General features: G+C 35.1%; 1 protein-coding gene across 4 annotated transcripts in view; it reads left to right on the forward strand.

Annotated features, from left to right (window-relative positions):
* The window catches only part of WRN (WRN RecQ like helicase), a 124,092-nt gene that overhangs the window by 77,539 nt on the left and 24,759 nt on the right, over nucleotides 1-21,794 (forward strand). For all 4 annotated transcript variants that reach the window (XM_036838769.1, XM_036838770.1, XM_036838771.1 and 1 more), the window contains exons 19-25: nucleotides 295-469; nucleotides 4,271-4,452; nucleotides 8,355-8,456; nucleotides 8,739-8,831; nucleotides 13,471-13,612; nucleotides 21,167-21,337; nucleotides 21,414-21,511. In XM_036838769.1, coding sequence (XP_036694664.1) covers nucleotides 295-469; nucleotides 4,271-4,452; nucleotides 8,355-8,456; nucleotides 8,739-8,831; nucleotides 13,471-13,612; nucleotides 21,167-21,337; nucleotides 21,414-21,511 — 963 coding nt within the window. The remainder of the gene's footprint in view (nucleotides 1-294; nucleotides 470-4,270; nucleotides 4,453-8,354; nucleotides 8,457-8,738; nucleotides 8,832-13,470; nucleotides 13,613-21,166; nucleotides 21,338-21,413; nucleotides 21,512-21,794) is intronic.

Genomic DNA, 21,794 nt, shown 5'->3' on the forward strand with positions numbered 1-21,794 from the left:
TGTCTCTGGTTTTAATTTGAACAAAAAAGTGAAGTTAAAGGTGTTTGGGTTTAATATAATTTATTTCCACATTTGAGTGTCTAAAATGTTTCAGGCATTTGTTAAATATGTCATTGTTTTTTATATGCTTTCTCCTTTTAGTTTTTACTAAAAGGAAAATTAAAGTTTAAAAACTAAATTAAAATGAAATTAAATTAAAATTTAAAAAGAAAGGGAAAATTAAATTAGGTAAAACTCAAACTGGTCTGAAGCTTATATGTATATGTTTGTCCTTTTGCTCTTCTTTTTCTTTAGTACTGCTTGGGAATTTGAAGGTCCAGCTATCATCTACTGTCCTTCTAGAAGAATGACAGAACGAGTTACAGCTGAACTTAAGAAACTGAAGTTAGCCTGTGGAACCTACCATGCAGGACTGAGTATTACCTTAAGGAAACAAGTTCATCATAGGTTCATGAGAGATGAAATTCAGGTGTGAAGATTGATCATCATTACTGTCTGTTCCCCATAGTGGAAACAGATATTTCTCTAATATTTATTTACAAGATCTTTATTGAATACCTTCTTCTTCTTCTTTTCTTTCCAGGAGGGACAATAAACTTTTTTTTTTTTTAATTTTTTTTTTTAGTTAAAAATGTTTTAAATTTTTTTAATTTAAATTTTATTTTATATTAGAGTATAGTTGATTTACACTGTTGTTAATTTCATACTATATATAAAATAGATAACTAATAAGAACCTACTGTGTAGCACAGGGAACTCTATTCAATACTCTGTAATGACCTATATGGGAATAGAATCTAAGAAAGAGTGGATATACGTATATGTATGACTGACTCACTTTGCTGTACAGCAAAAACTAACACAACATTGTAAATCAACTATACTCCAATAAAAAAATTAATTAAAAAATTTCTTTAAAGTTGGAATTGAATTTCATAATTTAAGTCTAATCGTGAAAAATACTCATTTTTCGTTTAAAAAATTGAAAACCCAAAAGGTATATAAAAACATTTCAGGTGTACAGCCAAGTGATTTATTCGTACATATACATTTGAATACCTTCTTTCTGATGAGCATAAAGCAGTCACTCTGATAGAATCAGTATATAATGTGGGAGATAGATATGTAAGAAAACTATTGCAGGCTAGTATAAATGGCAGCCTGTACATAGAATAGTGTTTAGGTGCACAGAGGAGGGAATGCTGGCTGTTAAGTTAGGTCGTGTAATGGGGTTGGTTCACCCAGGAAGAAGCAATCTGAATAGAATCTGAACAAGTGAATAACAGTTTGTCAAGTGTGCAAGGCCAGGAGGTGATGAGGGAAAAGGAATAGGTTATAGAATTCCAGGGAGAAGGACTGGCATGTGCAAAGGCACTGTGATATGAGAGAGCATACTGGGTTCAGGAAATTGTGAGTCGTTTGCAATGGTTGGAGAAAAAGGGAGTATGGAGTAGGAAGGGCACAAAGTATAGGTAAAAAGGCAGGGAGGAATGGTGGAGACTCGTAGCAAAAGAGTTGAATGGGTTGTTTGGCCAGGTTGTAGAGGGTCTTAAAACTTGCAGAGGCAAGCTGGGATTGGTGTGAAGTTTCTCTAGTTTTTCCAGACTACTTTAGCCGTAGAATTCTTTATTTAAATGAAATTTTATCTAATAGGTAAAGCAGATTAAAGTAGAATCATTCTTGTTGAAGTTGATGTGAGGGATGAAGGGGTCCAAGAGCTTCCCTATCTCCAAGTCAGTCCCTGGGGGTATTTTAGAATGCTCTGAGTTCTGCAGAACAGAATTTGGAAACCACTGTGACAGACTACTCTATATTTTTGAGCAAGATAGCAGTATTATAGAAACATTAGACTGGGAGCGCCAAGTAGGATTGATCTGAAGGAGAAAAACTGAAGAAAGGAAGGGTATTGATGAAGTTATTGTGAAGTGTTACAGCTGAGATTCATATAATGACTGGAATCCTGTTTCAGTGGGTGTCATACAGATTATTTGGGAAGATTTAAATTCAAGCCATGTGAGTAGGTTTAAATCAACACTATCAACATCATTTCCACACCCTGTCGCTCTAAGCCTGGACTAGTCATCTCAAATTGAGAAGAACTTAACTTCTGCTTTGCATTTTCTGTCAAGTAGGTCATCCGTTTCCTCTGTATCTAGATCTGTCTATGCAGTTCACTGTGCATTGTCATGATGCAATGCATACCTGCCTGAAGGCATCTGTTCTCTTTCTTCCTCTTCTTTCCAAAGTTAGGAACAGCTATCACAACTGCCTGGAGTAGAGATTTTATCCAAATTCTTAAATGCTTACATGTTTATTCTGTTATCTCTGGAGCTTGAAAAGTATCAGATAAAATTTATTAGCTGCTGCTTATTGAATCTTAACAATGAATCTTCGAGCCAGTAATTGACCAGTTGTTTCTTCTATCTTGGTGTATTACTAATTATTCATTTAGATAGAAACATCTCCCAAAGATATGAGGGAGGCAAGATTTTTTTTCTTTCCTATTATTCATAACCAAATCTAACCACATTTGGATGTAGATTTGCATTTTGAGTTTGTGACCATTCATTCTTTTAATCCTGACTTTTAGTTTTATGTCCTTTTGTATTTTATTTGCCTTTTCACGATGGTTTGAATTCCTTTCCTTTCTGGAATGAGGTTATGAATAAATTATTGGATAAAATATCTTCATTTACACCTGAGTGTCTATAAGGATATTTTGAAAATCATGTCTGCAGAATAGGTTGATCTCATCTAAAAACAGTATCATATGATGAAAATTAGATCTTAAAAGTTCTCATCATACAAACACACATATACACACAGACACAGATACATACACACACAGTAATCATGTGAGGTGATGGAGGTGTTAAGTAACCTTACTGAGGTAATCAATCATGTCGCAATATATATGTACATTAAATCATCATGTTATATATTTTAAACTTACATAATGTTATATTTCAATTATATCTCAATAAAGCTGGAAAAAATTGAATAAGAAACAACATTTAAAAAAAAATTGGAATTATTATATTGCTTATTTACTCTTAAATACAGTAAAACTGCCTAGTTTTATTCACTCAGAGCTTTTTCTTAATATTATTTCCATCCCTATATTTATTTTTCTTTCATCTTTCTCATATTTCCCTTTATTTGTCCTCCCTCCCTCCCTTCCTTCCTTTCTCTTTTTTCTACTCTTGGTGCATCGTAACACATTTTTAAAAATGGCACTTTAATATTTATCAGTTATACACACACATAGTTTAACAAACCAAATCGGTTCTCCAGTGCTTACAATGAAAAGTGTCAGCCCCTCATTTTTCCCCCGCTTCTTTTTCCTACTCCCAGCTCTTTAGCTTAGTCTTTTGGTGTTTGCCACTGTATCTTGCAATAATTTGCTTATACTGCTGCTACTTAGTTTATTTATTTATTTGCTTATGAGATTTAGGCATTATCTCTTGTTTCCCAACTATGAAAGATGAAGATGTAGCTCTTTCACATCCCTTCCTGCCCTTCTCACCCCATCCAGAGGTTTCTACCCCCTTCACTTCCAATATTAATATCATAATTTTGGTTAGATCAGTATGTATATTCAAATATTATATATTTATGTATTCTCTATAAATGTTTTTTATCTGTAAGGCATGTAGTATATTTACAGTTACTTGTACATATTTTGTATTCTTACTATTAATACTTTAAAAAAAATTTGTGTAGTTTTTTTTGGTGCTTACCAGTAATTTTTCCCTAAGATTTCCTCTAGTCATGTAAATCTGATCTTGGTATACTCATTCATATTAGCTATTCTACCAATTTTATCCTTTTAAATATGCAGAGATAAATTCATGATTCATTCTACCATCTTTAATGAGAAGCTTCCTTCTACCTTAGAATAATGCTAGAAAATATTAAGATACTATGCAGTCTTGAAACTTCATAATATTATCCCTAAGGCTCATTTAATATAATAAATAGTTTAAGAGCCTCTTTTGTGTCTTGTACTCATATGCATTCAGAGAAACCACTTTATTTGCTTCTTTTAATAGAGAGGGAACAAATCCTATTTTATGGTCACCATTCCTTAATCTGTAAATTGGGCAGATAATCTTTTAATCTATAAGCGATTGGCTGAAATTATATTAAATTCAGTTTCATGCCATGACTTTAGTTAACTAATGAACTAATTATTCTTACCAAAAGGTAAACATGTAAGGTTTTAGTTCTGCTAAGTGATTGTCAAACTATGTTGTTATTTTATTCTCAGTGTGTAATAGCTACCATAGCTTTTGGAATGGGCATTAATAAAGCTGACATTCGCCAAGTCATTCATTACGGTGCTCCTAAGGAAATGGAATCATATTACCAGGAGATTGGTAGGGCTGGCCGTGATGGACTTCAAAGTTCTTGTCATGTACTTTGGGCTCCAGGAGACATTAACACAAATAGGTAAACACATTTATTGCTTTCACCCTTGCAAATTTCTTTCTTTCCACCTAAGCTTCGAAAGTATTTGAGACAACATTCAAAATTTAAAGTAATGTGTATAAGTGCATTTAAAACCAAAAGAAAACAGAAGACGTCTAAGAAGAACTTTGTGGTGTGTTGCTACCCAGAGGAGATGACCTAATTTCTTCTATACCTCATTTAGTGTGAAGAGTTAACTAAAACAGCACTATACTGGGAATGTAACGTAGACCTTATGGAACACTTTTTAATATTGTTCATCAATGAGCTGTTTTTCTCCTCAGGTTCTCTCAAGTTTTGATATGTCTTCAGCCATCGCTACTTTAGATACCATTTATTTTGTTTTTATTTTTTTCTTCTCACGCTGCCATGGTGCTTATTCTAAATGACTTCTACCAATCCCAGTTTGTCTCTAATTACCATTTTTGTTTCCTTTGTTAGTTCTAGGAGAGCATGCCAGCTCTCCTTGGCAGTGTGTGAATGATCATGTTGCCCTGTACTGACTGACTGCCATGGAAAAAATATTGTACTTAGTGTTTAGATACAGGAAAACCATTCCACTTACATACTAAACAGGTATCTTGTTGGCACTTATGTTCTGTGAGATTGATATTGAAAGGAAAACTTCATCTTGCAAAGTTTTAGGGGCAGGGTTTACCAACTTATTCCTTCATCCATAAGAAAAAAAATTCAAGAAAAAAAACCTATACTTGGTAACTGATGGGCCTGCCGAGGTGAGGTGTTTTCAAAATGCACCTCCCTGTAGCTACATAAGTTGAGCTCTTGGGTGGACCTGTTAGCCCATCTTATTAAAATGATGAGATATCTAATACAGTTTTTGTTTTTATTTATTACTCAACGATTTTTTTTGGAGTACTCACTATGTTCCAAGCATTATGCTTTGTGCCGGGGATCCAATGATAAATAAAAGCAGATATAGAACCTGTTTTTATAGAGTTTACTGTATAATGGGAATGGCAGGTCTTAATCGCAGAAACATACAACCGTGGATACATAGGGTTCACTTTACTGCTCTTTTGTGTTTGAAAATTTCAATAACCAAAAGTTTTTTTGAAAAGGATCATGCAAATTTGTATAAAATTATAACTGTGTTAAGTGCTATGAAGGAAATTTGCATTGAGTAGTGAGTATATTATGGGTGTGTGTTTACCAAGTTATAAAGGTCAGATAAGGCTTCCTTGAGGAAGTAATGGGTTAACTTGAGATATGAAAGAAGAATAGGGATTAATTAGGTAAGAATGTTTGCTATAAATTTTAAGCTTCTTTTAAGAGTAGTCACTAACTTTTGTTTCTTAACATACAGTCAATAAACCATCGTCTTAAACAGAACAATTATTATTTTCCTTTTGACACTGGTGTCTATGTGAAGCTTTTTATAAACTAATTTAAAATAATTGGGATAGAACACAGCTATGCATGCTACAATTAAATTTGGGATTGCATCAAACATAAGTTGATTCCTACCAGTTCTGATTTTATTTGTGCATTGTGTTAAAGATGCTGAAGACTTAACAGCCCAAGTTTTTTTTTTTTTTTTAAATAAATTTATTTATTTATTTATTTTTGGCTGTGTTGGGTCTTCGTTTCTGTGCGAGGGCTTTCTCTAGTTGTGGCAAGCGGGGGCCACTCTTCATCGCGGTGCGCGGGCCTCTCACTGTCGCGGCCTCTCTTGTTGCGGAGCACAGGCTCCAGACGCGCAGGCTCAGTAGTTGTGGCTCACGGGCCTAGCCGCTCCGCGGCATGTGGGATCTTCCCGGACCGGGGCACGAACCCGTGTTCTCTGCATTGGCAGGCGGATTCCTAACCACTGCGCCACCAGGGAAGCCCCAACAGCCCAAGTTTTATATTGTGGTTTGGCAGGTTCATCAATAGATATAGTTCCTGTGTATCTGAGTCTCAAAAGATATTTTAAATGGTTATCTCATTAAGATTTAACAGGAGTAACAGTGGTTAGTAATCAAATAGTGGTGCCAGGAAATCCACTCTTGAATCTTTAGTACAGACAGGTTGTTCTTTGCATCCATATTAAAGGAAATAAAACTATAGGGTTAAACAGCATTAAAAAAAAATTCAGCAAGGATTGAGGCCCGGATCTCTGCCATCCTTGTGACAAACCTCTTCTACTAGAAAAAACAAAGTTTTAGAATAAATGGAATAGCTGGTTTTCAAATGAAAAGATCACTGTAATTCACAAAATTTTTAGTCTGTCTCATGCCAGAATCCTGTGACTGAGAGAAGAAACTTGTCCAGTCATCAGTGTAAATACGCAATTTTATATTTTTTATTGGCAAAGTCTCAATGTCTGCACCTGCCATTATTTAAAACAGTCAAACCCAATAGTTACTGTAATCTTTGTTTAAAGGGAATTATTTGCAAATTAATCTCAGTTTAACAAATATTCCACTGGCTCCACCTGATTTCTATTTATGGTATTGTTTTTAGAATATTTCTTCTTTTTCAACTTGTTTTTATTCTGTGGAATATTATACTTTAACTATTTTGATGGTCCTAAAAGAAGAATAAATATTCATTTGATTTGTTGTTAGAGACTTGTTACTTTATTTTCTTCAATTTGTTACTGAAACTGATGAGATTAGTTAAATGTAGATCATGGGAACCAAACGTAAGGGAAGATCTAGCTCTCCGAGTGTGGGCATTGTTTCCTTTGTTCTTTCTATCTGAGGAGAAAGAGGTGAGCTAAACAAACAAAACAGAGCAAAAAGGGGAACTAATATTTAGCCCATGAGCTAGGAATAATGAGGTTAGATGGTTAACCTAGGAACTAGAGTCAATCGTTGGAAGAGACCTTTTAGGGAAATTACATGGAAAGGCATGGTGGTTGGTGGTGTCAAATGATAAGAATATTTTTGAATAAGAGATCATTTGTGTGTCCAGACTTTCCAGAACTCACTTAACTGGATTCCCTGTTGGTGTCATCCTTGAGAATTGTACAGAGGTATTTTTATCAGTTAGAAGGCTGTATAGTCAAAACATGAGTGATGAGGATCAGTATTATCACTTAGATCTTGTGGATAAATTATTGTTTTCTTTTGAAATATTTGAAACCTGTTCAACTCAGATTTCTCTTTATTCTTGGAAAGATATGCAAAGACTATTTGGAAGATTGTCATCATCTGATATACCATAGTCATGGAATTTCTTCACAGGAGAGTAAAATTAACAGAGTCAGGATGAGGTATAGCAGCATTAACTTAAAAAAAAAAACATGTCTTTAGTGTTATTTAAAAAGTTTATATAAATTCAGTATTATGGGGAAAAAAATGGTTAGAATTGTTTGAGGAAGGAACTTAATTCTGATACTTTATTGGTGTCCTATAATACCCCATAATACAAAGAGATAGTTTTTAGAGGGCTGAGAAGTTCTCTGAAGAGCTAAAGTGATGAAGGCTCATATTTAGATCATGAGTCCTTTTCAGTATTCCTTATATAGATTAGATGCCTTTAGTTTCTCATATAAAATAACTTAAAGAATAACCTTTTACTGGGAAAAGGTAAAAATTCACGTATAGTAGAAAGATTGCCAAAAAAGCAAGTAGCATATAAGTCAAAATGAAGAACTTTAGGGTTTTAACAGTTTTTCATAGGCAGCTAAAAAATTGATGCTTAGACATGGGTAGAATTCTTTCAAAAGTAATTTTCATAAAAATCAGAAAAATGCTTGCCTTTTATGGGGGCATTGACTGGGAAGGGACGCAATAACTTTCTGATCTGAGATGATAGAAATGTTCCTTATCTTGTTAGCACTGTGGATGTTATAGGCTATGAAAAATAAACAGGAATAAATAAATGAAATAAAACTGCTAATACAATTTTAATAGTACTGTGGTATTTTTAATTGACAGGCGCCTCCTTAGTGAAATATGCAATGAGAAGTTTCGATTATACAAATTAAAGATGATGGCAAAGATGGAAAAATACCTTTATTCCAGAAGGTGTAGGCGACAGTAAGTATTATTTACTTTATATCAGTTAATAACAAGGATTTATAGATAATACTCTTAAGAAAAAAGTTTTGCAAAGTAATTAAAATATTTAAAAAATATTTGATGGTGTTACATATGTGCTGAATTTTTAAGGCAACTTGCTTTGTGCCTCAGTAAACTGAAGCCAAATAATGAGGTCTCAGCTGAGTCAATTAATGTTGATTTCACCTCATTATTTTCAACAATGAATTTAACATATATGTTTTTGTTCTTTTATTTAATTTAAAATTTTCTCTTGGGTAGACTCATCTTGTCTCATTTTGAAGACAAACAGCTACGAAAGGCCTCCTTGGGAATTATGGGAACTGAAAAATGCTGTGATAATTGCAGGTCCAGGTAACGTTTTCTTCTTCTAGATGGACATTCTAAAAGTCTTTGTTTCTCTTCCTTTGCAAATAATTTTTAATTGAATTTTTGTTGAGTGATATGTATTGCAGTTTTTTAAAAACAAAATAATGAATTTATTTATTAAAAAAGAGGACAAAGCAAACAGTATTACAGTCTTTTACTTTTATAAATAGATAAACCAATTAATGGTAGACCTAAATCTAAACATATCAATAGTTATATTAAATGTAAATGGTCTAAAAATACCATTTAAAGGCAAAAATTATTAGAATTGATTTAAAAATATGACCCAACCAAATGCTGTCCACAAGAAATCCACTATAGGTATAATTATATAGGTAGATTAAAAATAAAAGGATAAAAACTGTATACCATGAAAACATTAATCAAAAGAAAGCTGGAGTTGTTACTTTTAATGTCAGATAATGGAGACTTTGGAGGAAGAATATTAGCAGGGATAAAGAAGGACATTACATGATGATAAAAGAGTCAGTTTACCAATGTATCAGTCAGGGTTCTCCAGAGCAATACATGCACATATGTGTACACACACACACACACAGAGACAGAGAGATAATGAGAGAGGGAGGGAGAGGTTAATTTTAAGGAATTGGCTCATGCAGTTGTAGGGGTTGGCAAGCCTGAAATCTGTAGGCAGCCTAGCAGGCTGGAAAGTTGGGCAGAGTTTCTACATTACAGTTTTGAGTCACAATTCCTTGTTCTCCAGCCAGCCTCAGTCTTTGCTCTTTAAGGCCTTCATCTGATTGGATGAGACCTACTCACATTATCAAGGGTCAGCTCCTTTACCTAAAGTCAACTGATTGTAAATGTTAATCCCATCTACAAAATACCTTTATAGCAATATCTAGGTTAGTGTTTGACCAAATGACTGGGTACCATAGCCTAGCCAAGCTGACACATAAAGATAACCATTATATCCAAGAACACCTAATCCTAAATGTGTATATACTTTAAAAAGAACTGACAGAATTGAAAGGAGAAATAGAGAAATCCATAGTAGAGTTGGTGACTTCAGCATCTCTCAGTAATTAATAGAGCTAGTAGACAGAAAATCAGTAAGAAAATAGAAGAAATGGAACAGGACTGTCAGCAAACTGTCTAATTGACTTTTATAGAACATTCCACCTAACAGCAGCAGATACACGTTCTTTTCAGGTGCAGATGGAATGTTCATGAAAATAGACTGTATTCTGGATCATAAAACAAACCTTAACACATTTAAAAGATTTGTATTTATATAGAATACATTTTCTAACTAAAATGGCATGAAACTAGAAATCAACAGAAAGATAACAGGAAAGTCTCCAAACACTTGGAAATTAAGTAACACACTACTAAATAATCCATTAGTCAAAGAGGAAGCCTCAGGGTAAATCAGAAAATATTTTGAACTGAATGAAATGAAAATACAAAATGTATGGGGTACAGCTAAAGTGATACTGACAGGGAAAATTAGAGCATTAAATACTTAGAGTAGAAGAAGGGTTTCAAATTAGTAATTAAGCTTCCACCTTAAGAAACTAGCAAATAGAGGTAAAGAAAACTAAAAGGAAGCAGAAGGAAGGAAAGAATAAAGATAAGCGCATAAATCAATAGAAAACAAAAACAATTAGAGAAAACCAATGAACTCAAAAGCTCATTCTTTGAAAAGGTCAATAAAATTGATAGAAAGTTCTAAAAAGAAAAAAAAAAAAAGAAGAGGAGACACAGATTACCAATATCAGGACGGAGAGGGGGAATTTCACTCTAGCCACAACAGACATTAAAAGGATAATGAGGAAACACTATGAATAGCTCAGTGCACATACATTCAGTAATTTAGGTGAAATGGACCAATTCCTTGAAAACCTCAAACTAATAAAACTCACTCACACACACACACACAAAAAACAACAAAAAAAACCCTCACTCACAATGAAGTACATAACCTGAATAATCCTACAACTGTTGAAGAAATTGGATCCTTGTTAAAAACTTCCAAAAATAAAATTCCCTAGCCCAAATGGTTTCAGTGGCAAATTCTACCCCCAAAAAAGAAGAAGTAATGCCAGTTCTACTATTTATGTGATATTCTCTCAAACATAAAACTGCACTGTAGAGATGAAGAAAAGATTAGTGGTTGCCAGAGATTAGAGGGATGGGGTCGAGGTTATGATTACAAAGGAATAGCACAGGGAGTATTTTGCAGTGATGGATTTGTTGCATGTTCTGATTGTGGTGATGGTTAGAAGAATCTATGAATGTGTTTAAACTTGTAGACCGTAACACACACACATAGACATACAATCAATTTAACTGTGTATTAATTGAAAAAATAAAATACAAATGGTGTAGGTAGTTGAGCTAACCGTATACTAGGTGTGGTAGCTGTATTACTGTTAGACAAAAGGAGTTTTATTAGGGATGGAGATGTTCTCTATACAGTGATAAATGGTTCCTCCACCAAGAGGACAGAATTGTTCTATGCACCTTAAAAAAAAACCCCTACAACTATGTAAAGCACAGACTGACAGAACAGCTGGAAGAAATCAACAATTCCACCATCAAAGTAGGAGAGGTTGATATAATTTTTAGTTATTGATAGGTTAAGCAATCAAAAAATTAGGAAGCAGTAGAAAATCTGGTCAGTATGGTAACAAGTGTGATTTATTGGACATGCAGTATGTAGAAGCCTTTACCAAGCAATTAGAGTAATGTGTCTCAAACATTTTTACTTCATGACCCACATAGTTAATGGCTAATTGAGTCTAGGTTCTGTTCAGAACCCTAAGGTCTCAAGGGATTAACCTTCAGCACACCTATAATCCATTTGTAGCACACGGGCTGGGAAGTGCTGAATTAGAGACTACACTTCTCAAACATAGATGGCATATTTATAAAAATGAACTATAGGGACTTCCCTGGTGGCTCAGTGGTTAAGAATCCTCCTGCCAATGCAGGGGACATGGGTTCGAGCCCTGGTCCGGGAAGATCCCATATGCCGCAGAGCAACTAAGCCCGTGCACCACAACTACTGAGCCTGTGCTCTAGAGCCCGTGAGCCACAACTACTGAGCCCATGTGCCACAACTACTGAAGCCCGTGCGCCTAGAGTCTGTGCTCCACGACAAGAGAAGCCACCGCAGTGAGAAGCCTGCGCAACACAACGAAGAGTAGCCCCCACTCTCCACAACTAGAGAAAGCCCGTGCGCAGCAATGAAGACCCAACGCAGCCAAAAATAAATAAATAAATAAAATTTAAAAAATGTACTATATATTAAAACAGTGGGTGGCAAACTATGGCCTATGGACCAAATCCACTCACTGCCTGTTTTTGTAAATAAAGTTTTTTTGTAATACAGCCATGCCCTTTTGTTTATATATTATCTATGGCTGTTTTTGCAGAGTTGAGCTAAGTAGTTGTGACACAGAGATTGTCTGGCCCACAAAGCCTAAGCTATTTACTGTCTGGCCCTTTATAGGAAGAGTTTTCTGACCTCTGTACTAGACTGTAACCTGTCTCAAGTTTTCAATGTATTGGTTTCAAACACACCGCATTTTCTGGCCAGAATGCAACAGAATTAGAAGTAAACAAGAGGATAAAAAGGGAAATTCTCATTCATTTGGAAATTTAAAATAATGCTCTAAAGTAACTTGTCAATCAAGAAAAAAACTCAAACTGGAAATTAAAACGTTTTTAGAACTTAGTGATAATTACAGCAATATACATTAAAACTTGTATGCTGCAGCATAGGTGATACTTGGTGGGAATTTGATAGCTTTAAATACTCGTATTAGAAAAGAAAATTAATGAACTAAGTATTCTACTAAAGAAGTTAAAATAGAGAATAAACCTAAACATAGCCTTTTTTTTCCCTAAAAATATATCTAGAACACTGACTATATTCTTACTGCTATTTCAAAGATATTTATTTTAAAGAAAGCAAGTGAATTAGGTAGTTGAACTACATTAGTTGATTTTCTCTGAGTCCTTTTGTTCTCAACATGCCATAAAGAATTCTCATTTGTATTAATGAGAATTAATACAAATGAGAATTTCATTAATTTGTGTTAATGAGAATTTCTACCTGAAGGATGGCTTAGGAATTTAACTTCTAAATGGACCTACATGAAAAGCTTATAATCTTTGGTCATATTTTAAAGTATGACTTTAACAACTTCTTGCATAGGAGATGTGTTTTTTCAGTTCAGAAGTTTTGCGGCAGGGGTGGGGGTGGGCAATAAACCTTTTCTTCCATCAAAACCTAACACAAAAGTCCAGTATTTATACAGTCGATCAAGTGGAGCTATTTGATCTGTAATCCTGCGTTCTGCTTGCTTGAACCTGTTTCTCTTTATGGCCCAAGGTACCTCCTGTGAAACTTGGATCCTAGGGCACTAACGTCGAGAACCATTAATATAACATACCTGTGATGCTATATTATAGTTTATATTTCATGTTTTACATACTTTACATGCTCTCGGCTGTATTGAACTTTATTTGTAGCTTCTGAAGCAGTTGGCACATTTGAGATATTTTTTTACTGGGCTAATTGTTACACTAAATCTTTTTATTTCTAAAGGTACATGCCTTGGCTAAGCTTTCTTTACATATTGTTTTTATTTAGATTGGATCGCTGCTTTTCCATTGATGACTCAGATGATATGTCACAGGACTTTGGTCCACAAGCATTCCAGCTCTTATCTGCCGTGACCATCTTAGGCGAAAAGTTTGGAATTGGGGTTCCAATTTTATTTCTCCGAGGATCTGTAAGTATGTCTGTGAGTCACCTTCAGAGTTCTTCTTTTACTCCTATTACACTTTTCTTCAGAGGTTTGCTCTTTTACCATTGTAGCTTTGGCTTTAGTTATCAGAACTCAGAGAGTCATATTAAGTTCCATTTAAGCACTGCATTCATTACCTTTGACAAAACCTGTGTGTATCATTAAGACAATGCTTCCAGGCTGTCTGTTTCAGTTTATTACATTGCAGTTGGATGAATCCCTGGACTGGTCTTTTATAGGATAATTAAGAAAAGTTTACTTTCATTGTGTCAAGGGACAGGTAGAACAAATTTGTATCTTTTGGTGCCTTGTGAAGTAGTAAATTTTTTGAGAAAAATTTAAATTTCAGTGATTATTTGTAAATGTCTAAGTTCAATAATAAAATTTGGTAGTATATTTTTTCTTTCCTTCTATTTTATTTCTAATCAGAAGTATTTAAAATTCTAAGAAAGTTTTTTTTCTTCACCAATGAATAGTTAATTCTGCTACTTTTTTTTTTTTTTTTTTTGAGTGATTAGTGTGCCAGCATTATGCTAACAATTGCAGGTACAAATATGAGTAGGTCATGACCCTTATAGCCAAAGAACTTTTTCTGTAGTCCTTTTGTTTATATGATTTTATTCCTGATTTAGAACTCTGTAAAGTTAAGTATTATATATTGACGTTAGTTGAATAAACCAAAAATGGGAGATAGAATCCTTTGTAACTACGTATATTTATTAAAAATATAAAAGTAGAGATTAAAATTCTCACTTTGTATGTAGAATTTTTTTTTTAAAGTTTTGTTTTCTTTCTTTCTTTCTTTATCTATTTTACTTATTTATTTTTGGCTGTGTTGGGTCTTCGTTGCTGTGTGTGGGCTTTTCTCTAGTTGCGGTGAGCGGTGGCTTCTCTTGTTGCGGAGCACGGGCTCCAGGTGCCCCGGCTTCAGTAACTGTGGCTCGCGGGCTCTAGATGCAGGCTCAGCAGTTGTGGCTCAGAGGCTTAGTTGCTCCACAGCAACTAATGTGGGATCCTCCCGGACCAGGACTCGAACCCGCGTCCCCTGCATTGGCAGGCGGATTCTTAACCACTGCGCCACCAAGGAAGCCCTGTATGTAGAATTTTAAAAATAATTTAGGTCAGCATTCATTTCTTAAATTCTCAAATACTTTGTGTAAATATTTACTTTCTGAGTTTTTGTTTTGTTTCGAAAGGGACTTACTAAGTTAGCCAGTTGTGAAATACTTTTAATGAAATGTTAAAAATATGTTAACTTCAGGTACTGATGTTTTTAGATTATGGAGTTTAAAATTTTGTTCTTAAATCTCAAGTTTGGTTAGAAATTTAATGGTAGAAGTGTTGCCTAAGGAACTTGGTTTAGCTGATATGAGTGCTGCTATATTTTTTTTAAAAAAGAATTTAAGTTGCAAGGGATAGATTTAATGTAATTGAGATCTATGAAAATTTCTTGTCTCTGTCATCTTTAAAACCTGTGCATCCCAGCTGAATGTATAATTTATAAAAATTATCCTTGTTTTAATTTGGTGTAATCCAGCAGTATCCAGTATCAACAGATAAGTGGAAGTGGGCTCCTAGACAAACTTGAACTGGTCACAAGACGGATCAGATTTCACCTATTATTTGAAAACCAAGTCAGACCGCTTATATCGACAGTCTCTTCTGGGAGTCTGCAAATTAAGAAGTTTATTCTTTGTGAAATTTTATATTACCCTTGCTAGATAAAGGTGTAAAACTTTTTTAAAAAGTACCACTTAACAAAAATTTGTAGACATTAACTACAGTGAAAATAAGGCAAGTTTTTTTCCCCCAATTTCAGTGATCTTGGTATCTACTGGGATATCATTTTTTAAATTATAATTGTATTTCCTTTGAGAATTTAGTGAGTCGTCTACCTTAACTAATTTAGGAAAAGTTAATATCTTTATAGATAATTTTCATTTGTAAGATGATTAAGTATCTTAAACTTGAAACTCTTGGAGTTTATTTAAAGAGATAATATTTATACATATAAAACAAATATTTCAGCAGCACATGATTCTCCTCTCTTACATAGGATGTTTAAAAATAGTATAAATGATTATTCAGGCCATTCAGGTGTTTGTGAATGGAGTTTAAAATTTTGTTTTTAAAGCATAAGTTTTGCTGGAAATTAAACAGTAGAAATATTGCCTAAGGAACTTTGTTTTAGGGGTCTAAATAGCTCACCACATAAAAATCTTTAAACACCTTTGTGAATTAAGTATTAAGATATGCAGTTATCTTAATTTTACAGATTAGAAAACAGAGACAGTCATTAATTTGCATAATCAGGAGATTAAGTGAAACCTCTTTCCTGATCATGTTATCAAAGTGCTAAACCTTATCATGGCTCCAGAATTAGAGAACACTTTTGATAAAAGATGCTTTGACTATAGGCAGCCATTGGAAAACTATTGTTAGTTTTAATCACCCTTTATAATTTTCAAACTTTCTAACAGGAGAGGGTTATCTGTTTAATTTTTCGGACAAGCTATTTCATCAGGTTGAAATATATTCCTAGAGATAATTATTGTAACTTTATATTTTGGCTTTATTGTTCACATAGAATAACAGTCCCAGAAATGACCTTTTTAAGCCCTGAAGCGGCAGCTGTGAACTTCCTTGGCCTGTAGGAACTGCGAAAGAGGCAAAAGAAAAAAAAAAATTAGTTAAAATATAGACAGAAACTATGGACTTATTTTGTACTTTAAGAACACAGGAATCTAAAACTTCTAGAGTTAAGAGTTTATAACTATTTTTTTCTGCTAGTTATTAAACTTTTTTTTTTTTTTTTTTTGGCTACGCTGCATGGCATGCGGGATCTTAGTTCCCCAACCAGGGATCAAACCCGTGCCCCCTGCAGTGGAAGCGTGGAATCCTGACCACTGGACCGCCAGGGAATTCCCAAAACGTCTATTTTTGTGTGAGCCACTGTACTCTGTTTTGTGGGGAATTCAAAGCGGAATTAGATGAGACATCATCTAGTATGGAAGGTGTTACTTGAGAATAAATAAGTATATTGCAGCATAAAAAGAGATCGGGGACATATGACTAGATATAAAATATTATTTAAGTTCTGAAGAGAGAGTGCTTGTTAATGGCTGTGAAACTAGAGAAGTCTTTGTTATGGTATCACTGGCGCTTTCTATTCTGTGGATGATAAGAGTAGATTTGGGCATTCAGAGCCGACCTGAGGGAAGAAGGTGGAGAGGAATGTGGCATTCCCAGCAGAAAGAACTACCACAACAAGCAATCGTGATTTTTAAAGAAGTTAATTCAGAGAAGTGGCAAGTTTGTTTGTTTTCTCTATCAGATAATAGTTCGAAGATTTGGCTTTTATTAGAAAGTGATCCTTTGGGACTTGTGCTCTGGCCAGTCGGCTCTCTTTATTGTAACACACATCAATCCGTTCATAGGTTTCCAAACTCCCTGATGCATCCGTTTGGTACCCTAATTTTTCCAACCTGCTTTTTAAAGGAAAAGAATGGGTTGATAATTTCCATTTTTGAGACTTTGTCCTATAGAAGTAGACTCTTAGAGCAAAAGGATTATTTAACTCTACCACCTTATTATACAACGGTTAATACTAAGTCCCAGAAAGTTAAATGACCTGTGTCACGTCAGGTCATTACTTTGTGCCAGAAGCAGGATGAGCGACAGCTTTCCTAACTACTGTTCTAGTGCTATGTCTGTTTTATTATGCTGTTCACATGCAGTTTTAAATTTGTATTTTTAGGTTGAATGATCTAGAGATACTAGAATGAAGATTTATGATTGGTAAGGGATATGTGCATGTGTAATTGTGCACTCCTTAAAATCAGTGCCCAAATCCCTATATCCGCTATGGCAGCATTCTCATCCTTAGCAGTTTTACTTTGTCAGTGGGTTAACCTGGAAAATTAAGTTAACTAGAACATATAAGTAATTAATGGAAGATGCCTCGCTCAGAGTAAGAAATTGTTAGACATTTGTGTGTGTGTTTTTTTTTTTTTAGACATTTGTTGTTGAAAATCCTTATTCTGTTTTTTCAAAAATGTTACTTGGGTAAATTTGGATTTCTCATTGGAAAAGGAATATGATTTCTTTAAAACAAAATGATCTGTGTTGAAGAGCAGAAATATTTCGTTTTGTGTATGGTGATTGCCATGGAAACATGACAGTGTAAATTTATTCACACAGTACACAGTATTCACAATGATTATTGATCATGAGGGGAAGGGACAGTTACCCCTACTGATTAGAAGAACATCTCATTTCTTCATATCAGCAAATGTGTTCATTCACTTCAGGTTGTTTTCTGCTTACGAAAGGGAAGGCTAGAGGAATAATTTTTAGTGTCCAGATTGCTCATAAGTACTAGTTAGGCAACTTAATATCTTTGGTGTTATTAGTTTGCAAGCAGTAGATTCTCCTACTATAAAGGTAAGCCCCCAGCAGGTGTAGAATGCCATTACAAGTGTTCTGGGAAAACTGACTCGATACTGAGTCAGGGCTTTTGCTTTTATGTTAAGGAAGGCAGGCTAAGTTAAAGGATCAGCTGTTAACTCATAAAAATAAAGTTAATATTATTGAGCCAGGCTCTGTCCTGTCCTGGTTACTCAATCTTCACGACATCCCCAAGAGACAGGAAGTATTATTATACCTGTATAGCAGCTGAGGAAATAGCAGCACAGGTAAGTTAAGTAACTGACTTGCCCAAAATCCAAAAGCTAGTAAGTACTGGAGCTGTGACTTGAACCCAGGTGGTCTAGCTGCACTAACTACAATCAGTATATATGTATATGTGTGTATATTGGTGTCTGTGTGTGTATATATCCCTGGTGTAGTGGTCTGGAGGACTGTGTCCTAGTCGTACCTCTATGACCTTAGGCTACCACTTAACATCTTTGAGCCTCTGATTATCTGTATCTGAGTAAAAATGACTAGATAGATCAATGAGCTCCAATGTTCCTTCCAGATCTGAAATTCTATGATGTTTGATTTTAAACATTCTACACAAATCAAACCAAAGTCAGTTAGTGTAGGTAGTAGAGGTTGTTATGGAAAAAGGTGCCACGTTGTACGTGGGTGTTTCTGTTTCTCTGAATCTTGTTCTAGTACAATTTTTGTAAATATAATCACCATGATACTAAAGCTTTATTACTTAGCTATTTTAATACAAAATTCAATTTCAATTTTTATTTTTAGAATGCATGTTACAGGCCCTGTTAACTAAACCTATAAGAAGCCTGTGTTTTAAAAAAGCTCAGTATATCTAGGCACTGATGTGTCCCTGATGGGAACTTTCCTTATCTAATCTAATTTCAGCCTAGATTTCTTTATATTAGGGATCAGTCTTTTTAGGTTATTTCACTTGTATTCACATTTTTAACATTCCAAAATGATAAACTTGTAACCATAACGTTTTCATCGCTTGAACAAAACCAATACATTTGTAATATAGCGAGGCTTATAGTGCCTGAGTTATGTCTGCTGGAACTCATTCTGTATATTCTTTTCATTTTGATCCCTGGATTTGAATATGCACTGATTGTTAAACCATCATTAGAGTATAGACGAAATATAAAAATGTTGAGTGACAGGATGTGCCTATTTCTAAAATTTTAGACTGCATTTCATATTGAAAATTTTAGAATACAGGAACTTCTTGACATGCTCAAGGAGTGAATGTTTCTGAAACATGAATATAACCTAAAATACAGTATTTGTTATGAAGCTCATGATCAGTCTAGCGAATTTAAACAGAAAGGTATTTATTACTGGCTGTTAAGTGGCTTAGAGTATTGTTGATAAGATTATACTGCAAAATAATCTGCCATGGAAGCAGTTGCCTCTTCTGAGGTTAAGAATTTATCTGTCATTGCCTGACCCCAAACTGCACTGAATAGGGAGCTGTAACAATCGGGAAGCTTCTACTTCTGCTTGATCTGGGAGCTGCCTTCTATAATCTGTATCAACAGAATGAATGTCTCCTGTTACTTAGGAAGCTAGAAGCTGTATGCTAGGTTCTTTGCTAACACTTCCTCATAAAAAGCAAACCCCTCCACAGTCATGCATACCTGCAAATATAGCAAAGTAGCGCCCTTTGCCTCACTTCCTGTGTGTAGATGTCATGCAAAAATACCTTTGTTTAGTGGAACTTAAATCACATCCAGAAGCCTAGTTGAAAGAAAGTTTGAGAAATAGTGTTTGTAACTTCCCAGATTCTGTGGTAGAAGTCACAGTGGAGGAAGGGCAAAATGACCCTCGAATTACAATCTGCTGTATTCACCACAAATACATTAGATAGGAGCAATTCTCCAGAGAGCGCTATGTTCGTATAGTACCATACACATTTAAAAGTAGTATTTAGATGTGTAGGATGGATGAAGGAGGTAATCAGGGACTTCCCTGGTGACACAGTGGTTAAGAATCTGCCTGCCAATGCAGGGGACACGGGTTTGAGCCCTGGTCTGGGAAGATCCCACATGCCACGGAGCAACTAAGCCTGTGCGCCACAACTACCGAGCCTATGCTCTAGAGACCACGAGCCACAACTACTGAGCCTGCGTGCCACAGCTACTGAAGCCTGTGCGCCTAGAGCCCGTGCTCCACAACAAGAGAAGCCACCTAGAGCCTGTGCTAGGCAACAAGAGAAGCTACCGCAATGAGAAGCCCGCGCACCGCAACGAAGAGCAGCCCCCACTCACCGCAACTAGTGAAAGCCTGTGCGCAGCAACGAAGACCCAACGCAGCCAAAAATAAATAAATAAATAAAATTTTAAAAAATGGGTAATCAGAGGGCAAAGTGAATAGAAAAAGTTCTCTGTGGAGAGTGAAGGTGGGGAGAGTCATTTCCATTAGAGGACAAGAGAATTGCATATGATGGGCTAGCTTCCCCAACATTTCTAGACCTTGATGGCTATGAAGAGTCTCTGATCGGAATCCTCTGGTTACTTAGGGAAAAATATCTCAAAAGCATCAACTGTCTAGCGTGCACCTGCTTTTTCTGATATATCTCAGTGAAGCAGCTAAATCAGAAATGATCAAGTAAACTTTGCTGAAACATCACGGACCAAAAGCACAGTAATGACAACAACGCAGTGGAAACCTGAGTCTTGGCACTGCACTCACTGATTACCAGCTATGGGTCACACTGCCTTTAACACCCATGCTTCAAGTCTTGAGCTGTAGATTTATGATCACGGTTTTCAAACAATAATGTGAGTATGTTAATAAAAGGTCTAAATAGCAAAGGTTAAATATTCCAAATATATCCAAACCTATGCATTGGGAAATGCATGTGATTTATATACGAAATTTCCTGCCGTTATTTAAAACAGAAAAGGAACACTATTTTGAGTGTATTTATTTGTGACTTAAGTAATCAGAGCAAGCAGGAGGGGTATAAAAATGTCGTAGGTTTTTAAAGCAGAAATTTAGTGTTAAAGCCAAAGAATCAGTAGACGGTTTCGTGTTTTACATCTCCTGTTTAATTAAATACACATTTTAAGAAATTGATTTTATTCCTAATTTCAGAATTCCCAGCGTCTTGAAGATAAATATCGCAGTCACAATTTCTTTGGCACTGGCAAGGATCACACAGAGAATTGGTGGAGGGTTTTTTCCCATCAGCTCGTAACTGAGGGATTCTTGGTAGAAGTTCCTGGGCAAAGCAAATTTGTAAAGATTTGCACCCTTACAGAAAAGGTAAACAATGTAGAAGTCTGCCTGTTTGGTTTAATTTTCTCACTGTGCATTAAAAGATTCTTCTTGTGTTCAATAGGGTAGAAATTGGCTTGCTAAAGCCAAAACAGAATCTCCTCAGAGCCTTATCCTTCAAGCTAATGAAGAACTGTGTCCAAAGGAGTTTTTTCTACCAAGGTTCATTTTTCACTTTTTTTTTTTAACTTCTGGGTTTTCTGTTGTTTAAATGATTCATTTTATACCAATTTACAGGTACCACACAAAGTAAATTGAGTAAAGATAATCATTTTTGCATACCTCTTTTAGTCAGTTTGGGGGTGGGAGTCAGTAGGGAGAATGATAAATCATAGAACACTGTCTTGGTGAATAGGAAGTGGATGACTGTAGTACTTAGAAAGCTGCTCTCCTGTTGATTAAAGAATTGTATAGCACAGGGAACTATATTCAGTATCTTGTAATA

This window comes from Balaenoptera musculus, chromosome 21 (genome assembly GCF_009873245.2).
Source record: "Balaenoptera musculus isolate JJ_BM4_2016_0621 chromosome 21, mBalMus1.pri.v3, whole genome shotgun sequence".
Classification (NCBI taxonomy): domain Eukaryota; kingdom Metazoa; phylum Chordata; class Mammalia; order Artiodactyla; family Balaenopteridae; genus Balaenoptera; species Balaenoptera musculus.